Source organism: Vidua chalybeata, chromosome 5 (assembly GCF_026979565.1).
Source record: "Vidua chalybeata isolate OUT-0048 chromosome 5, bVidCha1 merged haplotype, whole genome shotgun sequence".
NCBI lineage: Eukaryota > Metazoa > Chordata > Aves > Passeriformes > Viduidae > Vidua > Vidua chalybeata.
In genome coordinates this window covers 19872273-19893567 of record NC_071534.1, presented here as the reverse complement: position 1 = coordinate 19893567, position 21295 = coordinate 19872273, and the positions used below count along the sequence as shown (strand labels likewise).

The 21295-nt window shown below is 41.7% G+C and overlaps 1 protein-coding gene across 1 annotated transcript; it reads right to left on the bottom strand.

The window, feature by feature from the left end:
* Positions 1-25: 25 nt before the first annotated feature.
* On the bottom strand, positions 26-19917 carry DDX17 (DEAD-box helicase 17). Its single transcript, XM_053943473.1, has 13 exons — positions 19610-19917; positions 15246-15396; positions 13195-13294; positions 12924-13057; positions 12245-12310; positions 11801-11942; positions 10018-10178; positions 9757-9929; positions 9339-9449; positions 8839-8900; positions 8300-8359; positions 3843-4082; positions 26-3198 (listed from the first exon to the last, which is right to left on the bottom strand). The coding sequence occupies exons 1-13, from the start codon at positions 19651-19653 to the stop codon at positions 2675-2677; spliced, it is 1968 nt and encodes a 655-aa protein (XP_053799448.1). The 5' UTR covers positions 19654-19917; the 3' UTR covers positions 26-2674.
* Between the last annotated feature and the right edge of the window lie 1378 nt (positions 19918-21295).

Sequence of the window (21295 nt, the reverse complement as noted above, 5' to 3'; positions counted from 1 at the left end):
CCAAAAATAAAGACAAAGTTCACAATTTATTGACAACAGTGTTTTTATTTATACCTACAAAAGAAAACAAGATGGTATCAAAAGGACAATTTACAAACTAAGAATAGTAACATAGCTCTTAATATCCTGTGCCTCAACACCACAGATCTATGAATCTCTCAATTCAAGTCTTCATTAAAACAACAGGAATGTGTTCAGAGACCAGCAGGTGTGTGAAACAAGATGCTGATCCCACACAAAGCTAGTAACTCTTCCATTGTTCAGAGAAATCCAAACAGTAAATTGCTTCAGGAAGTGGGAGGGGAGGAGACACCCAGCTCAGATATCTGACACTCCCACAAACTTTTTACAGATTGAAAACAATGCAAACAACACTAGAGGCTAATGCTTTATCAACAAGGGCCCTCCAGCTGGTACATGGAGCAGAGCAGAGAGCACCAGGTAGAACAGGGGCAGCACATGCCACGGTGCATTCAGCTGTCTGGCTGACACTCTGAACTGAACCGAGACGCTGGACTTCAGCTGACCTCAATGGCAACAAAGCACTGCAAGACTTGGCATGGATGTTTAAACACGCACAAGTCACCCCCAAAAGTGAAAGCTATAACGGATTATAAGGCAGCTTTGGCGGTCCAGAGACCCTTTTTAAAGCCAGTCAGTGAGATGTCCTACTCCTACACCCCTCAAATGCATTTCTGCATTCTACTCTCAAAAAAAAAAAAAAAAAAAAAAAAAAAAAGAGCGCTCTACATTTGCTTGCAAGGGAGGCCAAAGACCTATCAGTCAGTGCCTGGATAAACAAAATATTTCTGGCTTTCACTTAACACAAGGAAAGGAACTTCCTGCCCATGCACTGGAAATATAAAATGGAGCCAGGGAACTGAGGTTCTGCAAGGAATCTCCCTTCTCCCTGTCAGCAACCTACCTGTGTACTGCACAAAAAAAGAAAAAAGAAAAGAAAAAAGCGCATTCATCCCCCAAAATTTTACTCTGGGAAGAAATTAAATGTTAAAAGAAATAATTTCTGTATAAGCAAGCTCTTTTCCAGGGCTATAAGAAGTTCCACTCTGCTACCGAAGGAGTGGGCTGCCTTGTTCATCCATATGCAAGAACGCCAACAGAAAAAACCCACATGCCCCCTGCACTCTCCTAATGCAAAGAGCGTGCCTCAAACCAGGAGATGTATCCATCCTTTTGTCATCTTATCAGACCAAGAGCAGCCAACTCCTGTTATCATCTACTGTCTCTGAACCGTCTCGTATTAGAAATAACAAGTCAACAACATGCTTTACTAAAGGGGGAAACCCCCCTCACACCCACCTTAGCCTGTAAAATAAAGAAGTTTTATTTACGTATGTACTAAAATTTCACTCTTCCCTAACATTTTCTAAAATACTACCTACCTGCAAGAGCTCAGCTGAAAGGGACCAGTGGAGCAGGGAAATGCACTCAAAAGCCAGAGAAAGCAATAGTCAGTGCAAGGTACAAAAGAAACAAAGCTTCAGAATCAAGATGCACTAACCAGCTCACTGCTTACCTCATGAAAAGGAGACCCCAGGCAATCTCTTCCTGCCTTCGTCCCCCCCACCCTCCCCCAGCCCACCCTATTCAGACCTCTTAAATTTAAGTGTGGAAAACTCTGTCACATTTTATCGAGCGTAGCGGCGCTCACAACATTCCCCGTGGCAAAAGGGAGTTTGTTTGTGTAGGACAGACAAACAAAATAATGCTGTTCATCATTTCAGTTCTGCATAATTTCTAGGCTCTCAAGAAAGACTTCTTTCAATAAACCAAACAGAAATTTGAGAGCAGTAACCAATTTAATGATAATCAGGCTCCGTGCATTTGCGATGCTGCAACTTAACAATTGTAGGGAAGGAACTTAGCTGAACATTTCAGCAGTGGTACCCACAACATCTACCCACTAAGGGTAGATGGTTTTCAGGTAGTGAATGCAAGACAGGTTTGGCCTCTGACACAGGGTTTTTAAAGCCAAGCTCCCTACTGCAGGCTGTTACAGGTAGCAGAAAATGGGGCTTTCAGAATCACAGAAATTTCCAATAATACTCCCAAGGCTTTACTCTGATCACCACTCAGCTCAGACAAATGAGAAGAGTTTTCCTACGGAAAGTCACCTACAGTAAGATTACAAGCAGTAATAGTGAGCTATTAAAAAAAAAAATAAGATTAGGAGAAGTGAGCATTGCTCCCTCGCATTTATATTTTAAATGAAGTGCTTTTTGGCTCCCCCAGAGTTTCCCATCTCTTTTTATACCTCCTGAAATTAAGTTTATGTGTTACAGAATAGGAACTTCTTTCCCTCAAAAGCAGATTTTCACACAAACCTTAGACACCAAGATGATCCAGCTGGGACCTATCTGCCTTATACCCTTTTCTTTTAGAAAAAAATAAGATTTCCAAATTCCTCAACATGCAAGACAAAAATAATAAATTTTCCAGTCAACTATACATACATCTTAAAAAAAAAAAAAAAGAAAAAAAAAAAAGAGGACAGGGTCATTAATGTGGGCTGGGGGCCATTTTTGATGGGCTCGAGGGATTTGGATAGTGAATTCTATGTCTAACCTGCATGAGAGACATCACAATGGGAAAGAAGAGAAAGAAAAGGTTCCTTTAAATGCAAGAGGTCTACACTGATCACCAGCAAGTGGTCTCATTTGCGGGAGGGGGGTGGGGGCGGGGGAGGGGGCGGGTACTGGTAGGTGGCAGTCTGTCCCATATAGCCCATCACGTTAGTGGCAGGGGGCTGCGGAAACTGTTGTGACATGAGCGGCTGTGGCTGCTGGCCCGAGCGCCCCACCATCCCTGCATACTGCTGTTGGGTAGTGCTCTGTGAGGTTCTCCCAGCCGTGGCAGCTGTGGTGCTGGCACCATAGCCACTAGCATTGTACTCTGCAGTGCCATAGCCACTCGTGCCATAGGCAGCTGCTCCATAGCTCCCTTGAGTGTAACCATACTGGCTCTGTGCTGCCCCAAAAGCAGAATTTGGGCTCCCGTAGGCACTGCCATAGGTCTTGTTGGCTCCGTTGGCATAACTTTCACCACGCTCACGGTCTCTGAAGCCACCTGAGTCTCTCCGGCCCTCTTTCACTCCCCGGAGCCTCCTGTCACACTCTTCCTGGTACATCAGGTTAGGGTTGTTTACCGAACTGCTCGTTCGGTAACGAGAACGACCTCCTGGCGATGGATACATTAAGATTTAGTACCATGAACAAGTCTTAAACAATGATCTCTGGTACACTTATGCCACCCTTTCTCCCCCTTCTACACCTCCAATTTTGCTCCCAAGGAGCACCTTCTTCTGACTGAATGTAACTTCTCTGCACAGCTGTGCATATGCCTTATTTTGTTCAAGGTGTAAACATGAAGTTCAACAAGGGTTCTTTATGTAAGTGCTTGGAGACAAAGAAACAGAAGAAATTCAGGACTAATTTGGAAGTATAATGAAACTTCTTATTCCTTCAGGGAATGGGAAGAAAAAGCGTGCCAGATCCTGAAATTCAGTGTATCCCTTTCCTGATTTCAATTTTGGACATGCACCTTGTTGCCTGTCCTTAGTACGAGCTGTGAGGAAAATCAGCTCCCTGAGGACCTTAAGAGAGAAAAAAATTCTACAGCTAAAGTAAAACAAGGGACTGCCTCTCTCTTGGGACAGAACTACTATATCTACATCAAGAGTTGGGACCTCAACTACAGAACAGCTTTATTACTAATGTGTTATCTTAGACCTATAGTTACTACTTCCCTACCCTCTCTTAACATTCCCTCCCTCAAAAGGGGGAACGTATCCCCTGCGTAGCCCTTCTCCCTCATGCCATTACCTCCACCACCACCTCCTCCTCCTCTGTGGTCCACAAGCTGCATCAGCTTTGGATTGATGGCTTGATTGGCTTCTTCCAAGACTTTGATAAGCTCCCTGGCTTGTTTCAGGTTTCCTGGTGTGAAGAAGGTGTAGGCAGTACCTTTGTTGGTACTACGTGCGGTACGGCCAATACGGTGCACGTAATCTTCAGAGCTGTTCGGATAGTCGTAGTTTATCACAAATTTAACATCTTCCACGTCTTGTGAAGTGCCCAGGAGCGAAGCACAGTGAAAGGGCAGGGTTGAGGAAAGGGGAGAAGAGAGGACGTGCCAACGAAAGGTGGGGAGCACGAATGCAGGTGACAGTAATAAGAAAAAAAAATACAAAGTTAGTAATTGCATGGAATAGATACAAGACAGACTCATCCCAAAAGAGTAGAAGACTGAAATTTAAGATGATCAGGAACAAAGGTCAGTGTCCTGAAAAAGAACAGCAATTTTAAAGCAGCTTTGCCCTACACTCAAAGTCATCCTCCCCAGAATGCATTTCTCTGTCTTCTTGTGTCAAAGACACTGATGTTTGCAAATAAGTTAACTGAATTTCATATTTCTTTTTAACACAATCTGTGAAGTGAAAATGTCACCATCAGACAGAGCAAACTGGGGTGGAAGAAGGGCAGAACTGCCATGGTAAAGCTTTTACTCTGTTGGGAGAAGTCTAACAAAAAAAAGCCAGTAATGAGATCACTTACCTTCCACTCGGTAACATTAAATAAAAGACAGTCTTAAAAATATTTACTTTTACGGTACTAATAAAATACAGTGAACTAACTCCCCTAACCTAAAGCTTTAGGCATTCAAATTACATTAGTTTTATTCAGCCAACTCATTAAAAATTATTCAGACCTAAAGTGTCTTAATTCAGCTTTGTAGTTATCACTAGAATGCATTGCACTAACATTTCTGTACTGCTCTGTCCAGTTCTGACAAGCTTGACAATTTGGACAATCCTGAGTTCCATAAGCAATTCCCTACTTCCAGTTCAGATGGAAGCAGGAAATAAAATGATTAAAATGTCTTTGTACGCAAAAGAGTTTTAAAATTTACAAGATTGGAATTGTGTGTTTTAAGACAAGACTGTGTAAACTTATGCAACAGAAACCAAGTAAATGTTAGTACAATGCTTCAGTGAAAGCACCTTAAGTACCAAAAGCACCTATTTGCTATATTATACAGTATTTTCAAATACATCATTCTACAGTAAGAGCCCTAACAGCTCATAAAAAAAAAATTAAAATCTGCATTTTAACAAGAATATTCTGAAAATATCCAAGATAAAACACAGATTTTTCTGATTTCCTTTCCTCTTTTTGTTTTTTTTTTTTTTTTTTTTTTTAAAGAGAGAAACATTCTCTGTTTGTTACCAGACCGATGCACACTCCCTCCTCCTGTGGGAAACCGCTGCAGCCGATCCCGTCTCTTTGCCTTTTATTTTTGGCGGCCTCCTTTCGAAAACTCCGCCCTCTGACACGGGACCACTGGAGCGCGGGGAGCATGCATCAAGGGTCCGTGGCAGCGAGAAGTCCCCACACACGCTCGCTCTGTGAACTGGCTTAGACGCTTCTCTGTAGCCCCATTTGGTTGGGAAGCGCCGGAGAACCTGGGCTCAGGTAAAAGTTTCAGGTCCTCCAATGCTTTTTGTCCCCTATTTGGGGCTCTTAGGGGCAATTGTCAAAAAAATGAAGATACAAAAATTACATCCAAAGGGTCAGACTGCATCTATTGCCCAGACTGCATCAATTTCAAAGGGGTTGTAGGAAAAATAAAAACATTGAGGGTTGTTGTGACAAGAGGGGGACTTTATGTCTGTTTCTTATTACAGCAAAGCAGGGGGGCTCCTCAGTCTTTGCTGACTCCAAAGTCCTGAATCACACCAAAAAAAGGGAGTGAGAAGGCAGGTTTCACAGGGGGCTGCGCGAGTCTCCAGCTAGGGTCCTTGATGCAACAGTTTTTTTAAAAAGGGAAAGTGAAGTACAGAGAGGAGTACGTGTGACAGATTGCATCTTCACAGCCAGGGTGTAGCTAGACTGACAAGCTCCAGGCTACATGGTCCTCAGCCAGTCCCGTTTTACACATCCAGTAGCAAGTGACTTGAATTACCAGAGAGGATACAAGGATGTGCTTTCCTGTCAGAAAGCACAAGGAATTGCAGCTACCAATGCAGACAGAAATGACTTGACTGGGGAGGAGCAGAAAGAATGGGAAGGCAGGAAGAGGAAGATGCAAGGGTGTTTTCCAGACTAGAAAGTGATCCTGGTAGAGCACGCAGCTTGCTGAAGACCAGAGCGTGCACAGGACTCAGCTTCTCCAGTCTAGCGTGCTCCAAAGTGTTTGTGCACACTCGCAATCCTCCTGCACTTTTAGAAGGTAATGTAGCAGGATCAGGAATGGAGACTGTAAATCATTTTTGACAGCTACCTGGGAAACATTCCCTTTGTCAGACCATCAGAACACCTTATGGTACAGATAGTCTCCAATTACTAAACGGGACAGATATAAACTAGCAAACATGCTAGTCTAGAGAGCTGCTTAGACCATGATTGTAGATGTACCCCCACCCCTGCACTGAGAATTATCTGCAGCTGATACCAAATTAATTCTGTTCAAAGCTTCTGTTAAACAAAACAAAACAAAACAAATTCAATGTTTTTAGTTTAATAGACTGAACAAAAAAAAAAGTTCAAAAAAAATCAGGGCAGAGAGAGGACCTCACTCCAGGGAATTATCACAAAGAAGTCATTACGGGACTCAGAACTTACCTGAAAGAAGCTTTTTTGAAACCAATGTTCCATTAGGAAGAGGGAAAGCCCTGGTGACTCAGCCAAAAGGCGCGCGCCCCTGTTTTATGTTATTTAGGTAGAAGCCTTCACTTTCCAGGATCTTGGAGGAAGTCGTCCAGAAGTTTGCCAGTTAAGTGACTTACTTTAAGCAGCAAACTCAGGGCCCCAAAACAAGTAGAGATGTTGTTCAGTAACAAGAAACAGACTCTGATACCTTTCCCCCTTAGCTTGGGTGAAGTGGACGATGGGAAGTGAGGAGACTGTTTTCTGAAGTGTTATCCAATTGAGTAGTTTTGGGGGAGAGTGTTGGTTTTTGTCAGGTTTTTTTTGAGGGGGTTGAGGCTGTTTTAAATGTCTAGGCAAGATGCACAAAGAAGCTACCAGCACATAGCAAGCCTGTTTAAAAAATGCTGCTACAGAAAGCAGCTGTCTTTCATACAAACTGGTTTCAGGCCTCAGTCCCTTCTCCCAACAGGCCCAAGTTCTAACTGCACAGGTCCAGACATGACCCTAGAGGGCAGAGACTGAAGTCCATATAATCACTTCCTGAGGAAGTGCTGGACATTTTTTGAGGGGGGAGGGGAAGGAGGGGTGAAGGTTGTGTGAACAAAGGCTGCCAAGTCTGTTAATGGTCTGCCTGTATTAAAGTGACCATATGATGCACAGCACAGCCACCCTTTCAGCATACAAAGAGAGCTCAGGTAACTGAGGCTTTTAACAAACTAGATTCTCTGAGTTAAATCTCCACCCATTTGCAGTCATTTTGTCTAGAATTTACTACAATGAGACATTGACTCTCGAGTAGTTTATCGTCTACCAAACGCAAGGTGGGCAGAGTATTCAACATGTTATTAAACTCAGAGCACTTCAGCAGCCATCCTCCTCTTCTAGGGTGGGCAGATGCAAAAGGACTGTGCTCAGCACATGGTGTTTCACAACACAAATATGCTTATTATAAAAGGGGGCACAACTGATGCATCCAGACAGATTGTTTTCATACCACCAGAACAGAGCTGTGCGATTTTGATTCAATTACACATCTGGGTAACAAGATGTTAAAGGCCATATATCATCTCAGTGGTCCTGCCTAGAAGGAACACAGAGGAGGAGGGAAGGTTACATGTCAAGAGCAAAGATCTGGAGCAGTGCTTTCTCAGATGTGAGTACATCTGCAGAATAAACATGCGTGTACACTGGGGTTGGTATGTTCACATCTGTGGTGTGTCATACAGGGAGAATATTCGCTATTTGCTGTCGAAATGCTCTCCCACAACTTCCTATTTGAACTTTATCTGACACGCTCTGAACTGAGAGCAATCCATCCCTACCATCCAGCAACAAAAGCTGGATTTGGGGAAGAAGTGAGTGTGGTGGAAGGGTTGGGTTGCATAATTGGACGTCTCTTCTCCCTCTTGGCGATCGATTGGTCATGCCTAGGCCTTGCTGCAGACCAAAGCCTGTTCATTAGGAGCAGGAAGAGACTTTGAATATGAAAGAAAAAAAAAAGATTAATGTTAAAAAACGTATTTCACATGTGGGGGAAAATCACGCTTTGAATTTTTTTTTTAAAGAAACGTTTTTCAGTCCAAAGAAGAAAAATATGCAGCAGTAGGCAAGAATGGTCTATGTGTACAAACCTAGCCCACGAGATGCAACGTCGGTAGCAATGAGGATAGGAGCCTTTCCAGAACGAAACTCTGTAAAACAAAGTATGCTATGAAGTAAGATTTTCCAAAATGATAAAGTTACCTGAATTTGAATTACATTAAATGCTCATTTTCCAGAAGCTAGATAAGGTGGGTCAATTCCAGAAACCCCCAAAAGTCAGGATATAATGCCTCACCAATTTTTCAAAATCCAGCTGCATTAAGCAATTTTCCCACTTTGTTTTATCAAAACAAACAAAAAAAAGGAACAAGTACTGAAATTAAGAGCACAAAGGCAAGAGAAGTCCTTTTACAGGTGTCTATTTGGTCTAGAGATAAAAACAAAACAAACCAAACCAAGAAAAAAAACCCAAAACACCACCACAACCAACCAAACAAACCCCCCCCAAAACAAACAAAAAAAACCCACAAAACGAACAAACAAACAAAAAACCCAGACCAAAATAAAACATGTCTAGGTAAATTAGGTACAGCAGCCCAAGTTATTTTCCTGTCAGTGATGGACTCACCATTAAGCACCCAATCTCTTTCTGGCTGACTCTTGTCTCCATGGATACACATAGCTGGCCAACTGCCAAACAGAGATGTACATTAATATAGATAGAAAGTACATACATTAAAGGAAACAGGAAGCTTTTATTGGCATTTTGTTTAAAAGGGAAAAAATCTAAGATTTGAGAAATATTTTATTCTCTGGCCTCTACTACCCAGTATGTATACTGTAAACCCAGTACCTACATAAACAACCATTTAAGCCAAATCACGTTTGCTATATTGATACAGTACCCTGCAGTGCATTAGGATTAGCTGCACCACTCAGAAGCACTCTCTCTTTACTAATGCTTTGATGAAGTAGAATCTTCTGGGAAAAAATGATTGAATTCAGCCAAGAAAGTAACGGCTAGGTTGTTCCCAACAATAGTATCACAAACATTTAAACCTTACTGCTTTTGATTACAATTTTTTTTCCCACTAGGAAAAAAGTGGAGGAAGGGGAGAAGCTAATCACCCATCTCTGCGCATCCTTCGAGTGAGATCATCACATCGCCTCTTTGTCTCCACAAAGATGATAGTCTTGTTTTCCTTCTCTGCCATGATTTCTTCCATCAGTTGTATCAGTCTAAAACAGACATGAGAGCCAAGATGTTTAGCCACACATACCAGAATACAGGATCTCTCTCCCAAGAGACATTGAGGACATACACAACACACATCCATGTAAGTTAGTCAGTATCACACAGAATTTCTGCTGGTTGTACAAAGGTATGGTCAAAATATACACAAGGGACTAGTGTTACTTTGTAACACTCAAAGGTTAAATAGTAGTACAAGTAATTTCACTATTTAGAATTCCTAGTAGGCTTATAAAGCATTGCAGACTTTGAAGTACAACTAAAGAAAGCGAAATGGTGGGAACACCAGCTTACTTATGGTCTTTCTCGCTTTCCATGCATACATCCACTATCTGCAGGATATTGTGGTTGGCACTCAGCTCCAAGTTCCCCACATTGATCTGAACATAGTCCTGCAGGAAGTCCTCAGCAAGCTGGCGCACTTCTTTAGGCCAGGTGGCACTCCACATCAGAGTCTGGCGGTCAGGCTAAGGAAAAGGGAAAACAGATTTCTTTATAGTACTAGATTTCAATTAGGAAAACAAAGGAGACTGTCCTTCTAAAAGGATCACGCACTCTTATCTGATCAACAATTTTACGAATTTGTGGTTCAAATCCCATGTCCAACATTCTGTCAGCTTCATCCAGCACCAGGTAAGTACACCGACGAAGGTTGGTCTTTCCAGCCTCAAGGAAGTCAATCAAGCGACCTGGTGTAGCAATGCAGATCTCCACACCTTCAGAAGAGAATAAGGAAAAAGAGTAAGGCTCTTCATTTGAATGTCAACTGGTATTTTTAGTCAGAATGAATCACCTTCCAGAGCAAAATTGTTTAAAAAAAAAAAAGCACCACCCTCATTCGTACCCAAGACTGAGTCATTTCAGTAGAAGCCCTAGTTCCATTTAATATTTTTCCATTCTGAAATTACTATTACAGTGCTGTTAGAATAATAAATGCAGTACAGAAACTAAAAGGTTACTACCAGAGAACACCTGTGAAGAGCTGTCCAAAAATCAGAAATGAAATAAGCTTCTTCTCAAACCTGAACCACCTTCATCCAGAATTACACAGTCTAGAGAGGTGTCATTTTCAAACATGAATTGTTCTTCTTGCTGTATGGGTCAAATTACTTTCACTTTTTTTTAATACATAAAGCCGAAGCATGGGCTTTAGTACTGAGCAATTATGCACCAACAGTGAGAGACAACCATCTTAGCAATGTTTGTGGGGATAAGAAGAGAGTTCAAATACTCCTAACTAACACCAGGTTGGGTAATTTACACATTCCTTGAAAGGAAGACCTGGTTTCCATCAATTCCCAAATTTTACAGGTGAGCATTTCAGTGTCACTGAGATATCCACAGAAGGTAAGTTTCAGAAAGAAGAGGCATGAAAAAGATTTTCTTCTTATGCAGAATATCTATTTTACAGCACTCCAGAAAGGCATGCAAAAACCCAGCAAAAACCCAAGCTGATTCTCCCAAGGACTCTTCATGAAACCTTGGACTCTGCCACTGAAGATGCTGGGCTTGAGTTGGAAAGTAACAGTTTTCTTGAACAGAAATATCCCACAGACTTCAACCATGCATGCCTTTATCCAACTGCTTCAGTTCACAACAAGGACCCTGCAAACTGCAGTGGTAAGCTAAACTTTCTGATTTCTTGAATAGATCTGTATGTATATCTGCCTTGATAATAATTCTTGCATCTTTTCACATAATTCCATTACATTTTTTTATCTTGTAAAGATGAGAGCCATCAAACACATTCCTTTATTTGAGATTATAGAACACTGAAGCACTACCATGTTACAGTAGTTGCTTACAGGGTACATAGTGCTTAGTGCTTAAGAACAATTAAAAAAAAAAAACAAACAACAAAAACTACCAAAAAACAAAAACAAAAAAACAAAAACAACTGACCAAAGCAAAACCACACAGTGCTCCTGCTGTCCAAAGAAGTTTCTATATATTCAAAAACAAAGTTTGATTATTTATATGAACATAGGCAGAAAATTTGAAATCTGCCTTAAGAAAAATCCTTCCTTAAACATCCTGGTATCACATTTCCTTAAAATAATCTGTTATGTTTCTGTGAAGTTTTCTTTTCCTCTTTCTACACCCTAATGATCTTCATAAGTGGAATGTTCAAAGAGGAAACAGAAAGGAATTCTAATATCCAAGTCACTATACAGCAAAGAAGAGTAAAGAACTATCTCACAAACTATCACTGCAACTGGAAAAAGAGACACTCATTCACTCTCATCCCCTTCCACACAGGTTTTGAGAAGTTTTATTTTTACAGAGACTTTACAACTCCACTTTCTCCAGAAACTGCAAGCACCCATTTTAAAATTACCTCTTTCTAAATCTCTGATCTGGGGACCTTTGGGTGCTCCGCCATATATGCAGGTACTCTTCAATCTTGAACATTTGCCATAATCATCAGCCACCTGCTGCACTTGCTGGGCCAACTCTCTAGTAGGTGCCAGAACCAGACACTGCAAAAGGAAATGATTCAGGAAGAGTCAAGTTGCATACACATCCCTAACATAAAACCATATGCAAAGCTGGACCATCTGCTCTTTATTAGCTCAAACATTTAAATATCTTTAGACTATGTCAGCAATTGCACAGAATTTCAACTGAGTGGGATGCTCACATTGTGATAGTAAAAATTCCTATTCTGATAGGAATCGGATAGGAAAAACTACTATTCTGATACATCAATTAAATAAAGCACCATCTCATTAACAATGTCATGCCAAACATACAAAAAAACAGAGAATCAACAAGCACTTACAATTGGGCCATCTCCTCTCTCCAAATACGGCTGGTGGTTGATGTGAACAATTGCAGGCAACAAGTACTAAAACAGAAGAAAACAGTATTCTATAATATATACAAATTGTGATTCCGCAAAACCAGATACCTGCATTTATTGAGCAGAACAGAAGATTTTCAGAGCTGCTGACCAACTGCATCCACTTTGGCATGAGCACAAAAATTGGCTGCTCAGCACCTCTGAAAGGAAGGCTCACTTAAATTTGGAGTGTAAGTTAGCAGAACTGAGTAATCATTATATTAGCCAATGTTTTTCATAAAGGATAAAAATCCTTTTTAACACTGCAGTTAAAAGCAATGTCTATGCTTAAATTCAACCATTTTTTATTTTAACCTGTGTAGTTTATAAAACAAGTGTGCTAAAGAAAACATCCTGGTTTTTAAACCATAATGTAAGCATAGACCAAAGAGAACTGACTAAGCATCCAAACAGGAAGATGCACAAAACACACACTTGTGAATACAAGAGGCTTGTAGCTGAGCTGAAACTCAAGTGTCCCCCATGATACAATACAAGAAGCTTTGAAAATGTAATCATCCCACTACTAGTATTGGCAAGCCCAAAAACTAACTTACAGGTAATTTCTACCAGGTGACCAGGAAAGCTAGCTGGAGAAATAAAAGGAAAGAATACGCACTGCTAGTGTCTTCCCAGAGCCGGTCTGTGCAATGCCCACCATGTCACGACCGCTGAGGGCTAGTGGAAAGCCTTGGCACTGAATCGGAGTGGGTTCTGTGAAGTTCTGGTCCATCAAGGCATCCATCACATACTCTTCAAAATTCAAGAAAAGAATAAATTTCTTAAAGGATTACTAAGACTTTAGAGAACCTTTTAGAGAACCGAACCAGTAACTGTTCACGTATTTTCTGAGCAATCTTCATGATTTTAAAGATGGCAAAAACACTTACGTGGAAAGCTACACTGGTGGAATGCAAACACTGGCTTGGGGCAGCCCTCCATTCCCCGAATTGTTATCTCCTTCTTCCTTCGCAACTCTTCAACTTCATACTATTTATGAAAAAAGGGAAAAAAGAGCCAAATATCAGCAGGGACTTAAAGTGCATGCTTCTACCTATTAACTGTCTTCTCACCTCTGGATAACAGCTTTGTTAGAGAACTAGATTAAAACAGAGATCTAGAAAAGACTGCTTTCCTAAAGACTTTAAGTCTGAGTTATTGTATAGATTCTCTGATATTCAGAGATATGAGCTCTCTACATAGCCTAGAAGGACAAATGTCAGTCTCTTGTAACAACCAGCCCTTCTAAATTAAAAGTATGCTAATGGAGTATTTTTAGGAATTACACTTTTTTCAGAAGCCAGAAATGACCAACAGCTTGAAAAGTGATTAGAAACAGAGGATTAGAAATATGCTTTATGTGGCAGTGCTAAGAATTAAACAAACTAAATAGGTCCTAATACACCATGAACAGAAGGCAGGGCAGTCCTTCTCCTTCAATTAACACATTCCAGAGGCAGATAAATACAGAGTTTTTGCTGGATAACTTGCAACTCATATGTTGTTTGGAATGTTTCAGGAAATGAAAGAAGCTTCGACAACATCATAATGATACCCTAGGACCTCAGACAATTCTTTTAAGAAACTTCTTGTAATATTTCTGAAATGTATAGACAAACACTATTTCAGGATTAGAGAAAGCGTTTTTATTTTTGTCTAGGTTATCCTACAAGTCCAACTGCCCTTTGCAACATTCTTCCGACATGACCTTATTGCAATGCTTATTAGAAATCAATAGAGACACATGAATACCAAATATGCACTTTATCCAAAGCAATATTCAGTATTTCTGAGAATCCCTTGAGCTTGAATTAAAAGGTAAAAAAAGAAAATTACTTCTGGGGAAAATGTGAAAATCCTTTTAGCTGGCTAAGCCAAAGGCAGCTACAGCAGCTGATGCAAACCATGGTTCAGTAGCTCAAGTTGTGGTATCTTTAGGAAGTTAATACCCCCTTCAATTCCTTTATGCCATATGCATATTTCACATAAGGATTTGTAAGTCTATGCAATCAGATAATGACATTTTGTTTGTCTGTTGCCTCATGTTAAGAACAAAATCTCTTAATTTCTAATTATAAAAATACATTGCACAAGAGAGTAGAAGACTACACTCAAGTTTGGTAGGAAAGGAAGATTTCTGTATCTACGGAGTGAACACAGAGTACTGCACCTGGTTTTGAGCCCCCTGTGTGAGGACATTCTTTTAACAGGGCATGTCCAATTATGGGGGAAAGCTGGAGGCTGCAGTACAGACCATATGAAGACATACTGGGAGCACTGGATTTGTTTAGCTTGGGAAAGATTGGGCTAACAGTGACCTTTAACTGCTACTTTCAACTACTTGATGGTCACTATAGGAAAGATGTTCAAAATCCTATGAGAAACATTAAGCCCTGAGACAGTCACCCAGAGAGGATATAAATTCTCCTCATCTCTGGGGATATTCAAACTCAAAAGGACAAGACACTAAGCAACCTGCTCTAGTTCTACCATTAGTGCTGCTCTAAGCAGAGGATTAGACTACAGATGCCCCTCAAGGCCTCTTTCAGCTCAAATTCTCTTATGACAAAATATTACTTTCAAACCTTTCTCATGTATTTCTGTCACTTTTAGTTCATTATCCTACATTTTTCCAGGGCTTCTCCAGTACTGTAACTATCTAAGTTTTAGCTGCACTGACAAATTGCTAGACCAGACAAGCATTATAAAGATGCATTAAAAATGTCAAAATATAAACTATCTCATATAAAAACAACCAAGAAGAGAAGCATATCCTTTGCTAAAGTTAAATAGTAAAGGCAACTAGAAACAGTATCCAGCAGAGTAGACATGCCAAACAAGATTAATGAAGAGTCAGCTCTACTTTAGATGCTGTCCCAGACTTCCTAGGACAAGTTTTTCAGCTTGTGACATTTTCTGTTGTAGACAACATAGCACTTACTGGAGTAAGCCTGGCCACTTCCGGATGTTCCACATAAAAATTCTTCTCAAACTTGGGCAGTTCATTTAAATCCCATTTTTTCTTACGTAAACGTTCCCCTGGATTACCAAATTTCTTTGGAGGAAGAGGACCTCCACGACTTGCTCCAAACCTGTAAATGTGAATGTTAGTTACTTAAAAAAATACTACCAGTATTTAAAAACTATTCTAGAATTATTCTGGAATTTTCTTAACCATTTTCTGTTGTGCTTTCCCCAAGCTGACATAAGAGCACAACATAGTAGCAAGTCACCTCCCTTCAATCAGTATGATGGCATAAAACTTCTTGAAATAACATAAACCTGCTTTGGGTTAGTTCTGAACCTAAAACCATGTTATTGTAAATCACTCCTTCAAAGCTCCTGCTTCTGAGACATGGCTGCTGTACCTATAGTATTTGTCCTGAAGCTGACAGTGCACTTACAACAAAGTTACATAAAAGGGATGAAAAAAATCTCTCCTTGCAAGTTCCTTCTCTGTCTCTCAAGGTTAGTTTTACACTAGACAGCTATTTCACTATCTCTCCCTCGATATCTTCTCTCCCTTCCTATCAAGAAGTATGCCTCAAATGAAAAACAGCAGACTGAAGAACAGAAAGTAAACAAGTCCAGCCAAGCTTGCAAGTCCATCTGTAATTCTGTAATCAACAACATTTAAAAGAACCCCTTATTTTTAAAACACAGCCTAACAGGAAAAAAAACAAACAAACAAAAAAAAAACCCAAAAAACAAAACAAAAACAAACAAACAAACAAAAAACCAAACAAAAAAAAACAACAACAACCAAAAAAAAATCCTGGGAAAAATCATATAATCTCTGAAATGCATTGTGATGAAGACTCAAGAGAGTAAGAAGCTAATGTTCACAAAAAAAATATGTTCTAGCAGAACAATTCAAAATTTATTGCTCTTTCTAAGTTTTCTTTATCAAGTTAATTATATACACACTTAAGAAGGTAAGAACTAACTGTAATGACTGGCTAATGCAATAGCCAAAACATGAGCTTCTGGCAGTGTGCTGTAAGAGTAACTAAAAACCCAGTGGCATTATATGATTATTTACTGTAAATACCATTAATTGTATTTTAAAGTAACACACCCAAAATAAAAGTTACAGCACTTTCATGAGTATTGTACAAACTCAGCAGAAAGAACTTTTCAAAATGCTATCAAGTCCATTTTTGTCCTAAAGGTACAGCTTTATGCAAAATATGAATTCATGAGACATGCTCATTTCAAACAACTTTCAGACTGCAAAACTGAAGTGTCTGCACCTTACCCAGGTAATCCACCAGTAAACAAAAAACTGGTAACGAAATGAACTGAAAGCAACAAAAATCTCTAAGCAACATTCTTACAGGAGTAACTTGTGGATAAAAGAGGGGGTGGAAGAGTTACCAAAAAATAAATAAGAGCTGAAAAAAAAATTCTGAATTATCTTACGTACAAGACTACCTGCTCAAACATTAAGTACATTTGTTCTTTAAATCACTTCCCAATGGAAACTATAAATTATAGTGACTAAGAGACCAAAGAAACAGAGATCAAGAGATCAAATCAACATTCTAACAGGAAGAAATGGTTAAATTGTTGGAAAAGCCAAGTATGGTAGATATAATTTAACTTAAAACCTGCTAAGTTAGTTTTAAAATGTCTGCTGCATTGCAACTGTGCATTAGGCTTCTTCCCTTTCCTATAAATATTCCTTATTTTCTCATCTGTGTGTCTATCAGATCCCCCAGACAGCCTGTACAGTCATCAAGTTTTCTCTTATGAAAACAACCGTGAAACACAACTTCAAAAATCCATTTAAGCATTATGTTTCCTTTCAGGACAAAGGGGAAAAAAAGACTTTCATTTACAGGGACATTCACTTTTAGTGATGATGTTTGTTACCAATCATGCTAAACTGACGTCAAAATGTCAAAAATGTCAGTACCCAAGCAGTTCCTACAAAACCCATAAACCCCAAACTCAATCAAGTCCACTGGAGGTTCAAAGGGTTGATGAGTTCCCTTAGAAAAGGAAACATATGACAGGGCTGCCTGCAAGACTGGACACTGCAAAAGCTGGGTACTATCAACACTTGCTCTAAAGCTATCCAAAGGGGAAAAAATGACATATTCTACACAGAAGGCACATAGTTTCAGTTCTCCACTCTTACACACAATATGCCTGGATACTGACCTGAAAGGAAGGAGCCCTACAGCAGCCCTTGAACGCTGCCTCTGTGGGGGTTCAGTTGCTAAACTGGCAGTAACTGACACTTCACATTCTGACTCCAAGTAAAATGAGATTCCAACTCCAATTAAACTGACTTAAATCTAGTATTTCCCTGCTTTGCCAACAGCCCTCTTTTCAAAGCTAAATTCAGGCTGGCTCAAAACATTCTTCCCTAATATTACTGGTGCCATCACTTCTGGGACAGAACTGAGTAAATCTGATATATTCCAGAGCACAACATAACAATTTTCCATCCTAAGAAGTCACCTACAGCTCATTCCTGACAAGAGAAAACTAGAACCCTTTTATGTGATTAGACTACAAAAGAAATGGTGATAAACTTTCAAAAGGTGCTGAACTAGCACACTGGGAGGCCCAATATTTTATACAGGTTATTAATGAAGTAAGATAGTTGTCAGTGGTTACAAATATTTTCACACCTTAAAAGGATGTATGTAACAAATTGAATCCTAATGTATTAAAGCTTCCAGGATAATATGCAAAAAAAAAAAAAAAAAAAAAAAAAAAAAAAAAAAAAAAAAAAAAAAAAAAAAGAGAAAGATTTTTGATGCAAATATCCACAAACTTCACAAAGCAGCATGTAAGCACTTCTTCTACTCATGCAAAACCCCTGATCTAAAAGAGAAGCAGGCACTATAATTAAAGACTTTACAGAAAATGAAGTAACACTAATTTTAAGGCACATCAAGTGTTGTGGCAATGCTTTGGCTAGTATTCTTTTAAATAACTGTATATAAATCTGCATACTCAAACTCACTCACTAAACTCCAAAAACAGCTGTGGTCTGATCTAGCTCAGACTTGCCAAAGCGCTTACTCCAATGTCCTTGTGTTAAACTGAGCTGGAAATCTCTTAGCAGAAAAACACCAGTTTTTTTCACTCTCTGTGAAAAAAAAAATGAAAGTATCTTTTAATTTCAGGATGTTAAATGTGGATGTAAGATAAAGCAATGACACAACTATCTCCCTCCACAGCCGATGACAAACTGAATGTCAAAGTGCATTGCAATGTACAGCAAAATATTCTTTAATCTCCCAGTGGCAAGGGAAAACAAGAGGAAAAGGAAGTGGGGGAGAAAAAAAAAGGAAAAAAATGGAGAGAAGACTCATTAATTGAGATCTAGCTTACCATATGGCACATTATATTTTTTTGCTAATCCTTGAGAACTACTCATGATCTGAAAACGCCACTCTCAGAAATTAGTTCTAACTTTATCTTTAAAAAGGCCTGGCACGAATGCCTCATTACTTTCAACGCTTAAAAAGCTCGAAACTCACTCTAGTTACGCAGTATAACACCACTGTGTTTACTGCTGTCATTGTCGAAAGAAAAAGTCACATCAAATCAAACCTGAAAATGCCTTTTGCAAATTAAACCTCCTTTAAATAAGAGATTCAAGAGTATCAAGCACTAGGCCTTTATAGAACCACACAAACAATTTCTGTAGCACTATGTAAGCTTGGCAAGTGTGGTCCAGCACCATGGTTCACCGAGATCACCCGCTCGAGTGCCCAAGTCCCCCAAAAGGCAGCGTTTCCAATCCCATTTCCTATCACGGTACGCGCAGGAGTGCAGCTGAGAGAGCTCTTCCCCCCAGTGCCGTCTTTCCAGTAAGTCCAGAAGGAGCAATGACAACCAGAAGGGCAGACAGAAGGACAACCAGCCCTGCCTGGGCCACCGAGACCTTCGTGGCCCGCAGCGGGGAGGGTCTCGCAGGGTAAATAAAGCGGCTGGCAGAAAATAATTAAGGGGGCAGGGTGGATGCAGGCCTTAAAATTGCAAGCAAGGCTCAGAACTAGTTACACATGAACGGTGGAAAAGCTAAATTAAAAAAATAATTTAAAAACCCATAAAACGCTCAAAATCCACCACCTCGCCTTGGGGACAGATAAGCCTCCAGCTACCCCCGCCCCCACACGAGAATACTGGGGGGGGAATCTCCACAGACGGAATTTTGGCTCCCTCAATATCGCCACTCCAACACCCCCCCCCCAACCCCGCGGCCTTCCCCCGCCCCCCAACGCAGGCGTTCGGCTGCCCCCACCGCCCCCCCGCCGTGCCGACCCCTCCCCTCCCCCTTACCCGCCGCGGTCTCGGTCGCGGCCACGGTCCCCGAAGCCTCTCATCGCCCCCGGAGGGGTGGGTGAGAGGCAGCGGAACGCCGGCCGTGGGGACGGCGAGGGGCTGGGGGTACGGGGAGAGGGTCCAGCCAGGGGCGGCTGCGCCTCGGAGGCCTCGCTTTGCGCCACCTCGCCTCTTTGGTGGGACACAAAAGGAGAAGAGGTGGTCAGTGGGTCCGAGACCCGCTGGGCGTCAGCGGCCGGAACGGCGGGGCTCTCGGTCGGCTCCAGGGCCCGGGCAGTGTGGAGACACCAGCGTCTTCTTCCTCCGTGCTCCCGGCACAAAATGGCCGCCGCCGCCCCGGCCCGCTCCGTTTACGTTACGGGCAGCCCAGCGCTGCGCAAACTGCGGCCCTCCGAAACACCTACGCCTATTCACGGAACTCAACTACGCACCAAGCGCGCTCGGCGGAACACCGCCCCGTGCAGTAGCAGGCGGGCTACGAAAGGTGCGTAACGTTCTTTACTTAGAGCCGGGGCCCCGCGTGAGGAAGGCGGGGGGGAGGAGTAACGCTATTCCCCAAAGTCAGCTGCGTAAGGAGCTCTCCCTAACCCCTTCTGCAGGGCAAGGAATACCTGGGCCGAGGCGCACGTTACGTAAGTGCACGGCGTACGCAAGGTGCGTAACTCAGGCTAGCGTAGGGCGGGAAGAGCCCGGTGCGCTTTGGCGTAGCATTCTTACGCGGACCGTGCAGGCTGGGCCGGAGGGTTACGCTGGATTCGCAGACGGTTTGAAGAATACAGCGCGTCGCCTATTCGCCCACGGGCTCCGCCGAGGTGGCGGCGGGGTTGAGGACACGCTGATGGGACAATGGTGGAAAAATAACGGGACGCTGGGCGACGGGGCGAGAGCGGCCCTTTGGAGCTCTGTGGCGGCTCCGGCGGGCCGAGGTTATTCCGTGTAAGATTAGCAGGGGGATCTCGGCGCGGCGCGGGGGCAGGAGCAGAGTGACAGCGGCCATGATGTTTGCTGTCGCCTGAGCGCCAGCAGGCCGCGACAGAATTCCCCATATGAGCCAGAGACTCCTCGCTGAAAAGCAGAATCATCCACGAGGCGATTACGTGGCACAGACCATGAATCCTTTTGTGCTGTGTATGTTCTATCGCCAAGTCAGTGTGTCCTGGATCAAGGAGCTGCGTCCCATGGATGGTGGGGTTAGACCAGCTAAACCCAGCCCTGGCCCACACCTTGTTTCACTCTCAGCAGTAATTTCTGGGCTGACACGTTATCAAAAGCTGGTTATACTGGCGGAAGGGAAAGCGAGTCCCCTTTACTTTTAGACCCTTGGATAAAAATATGAGCCTAGAATGACACACAAATTACCATTTTAGTTTCACATCCTATATATATATATACGTATGTATGTGTCACATGTTTGAGAAAGCAAAAAGCAATCTGAGTGCTTAAAATAAAACGCAAGAAAGATTCTGTAAGAAACCTGGGTCTTTTAAGTGGGTGGCAGGGAGTCAAGTGACACTGCACGCTCTCACTGACACTGGGTACTTGGCCACTGGATAAAAATGCCTAGTGTGGGAAAGCCTGGCACATACAAAGGACTGGACATTGTATTAAATGACAATGGCTGATCCATTCCTGGCTCTCTCAGATGAAGCAGCTTCCCAGCCTACAGCTCTCTAGACTTTTCTC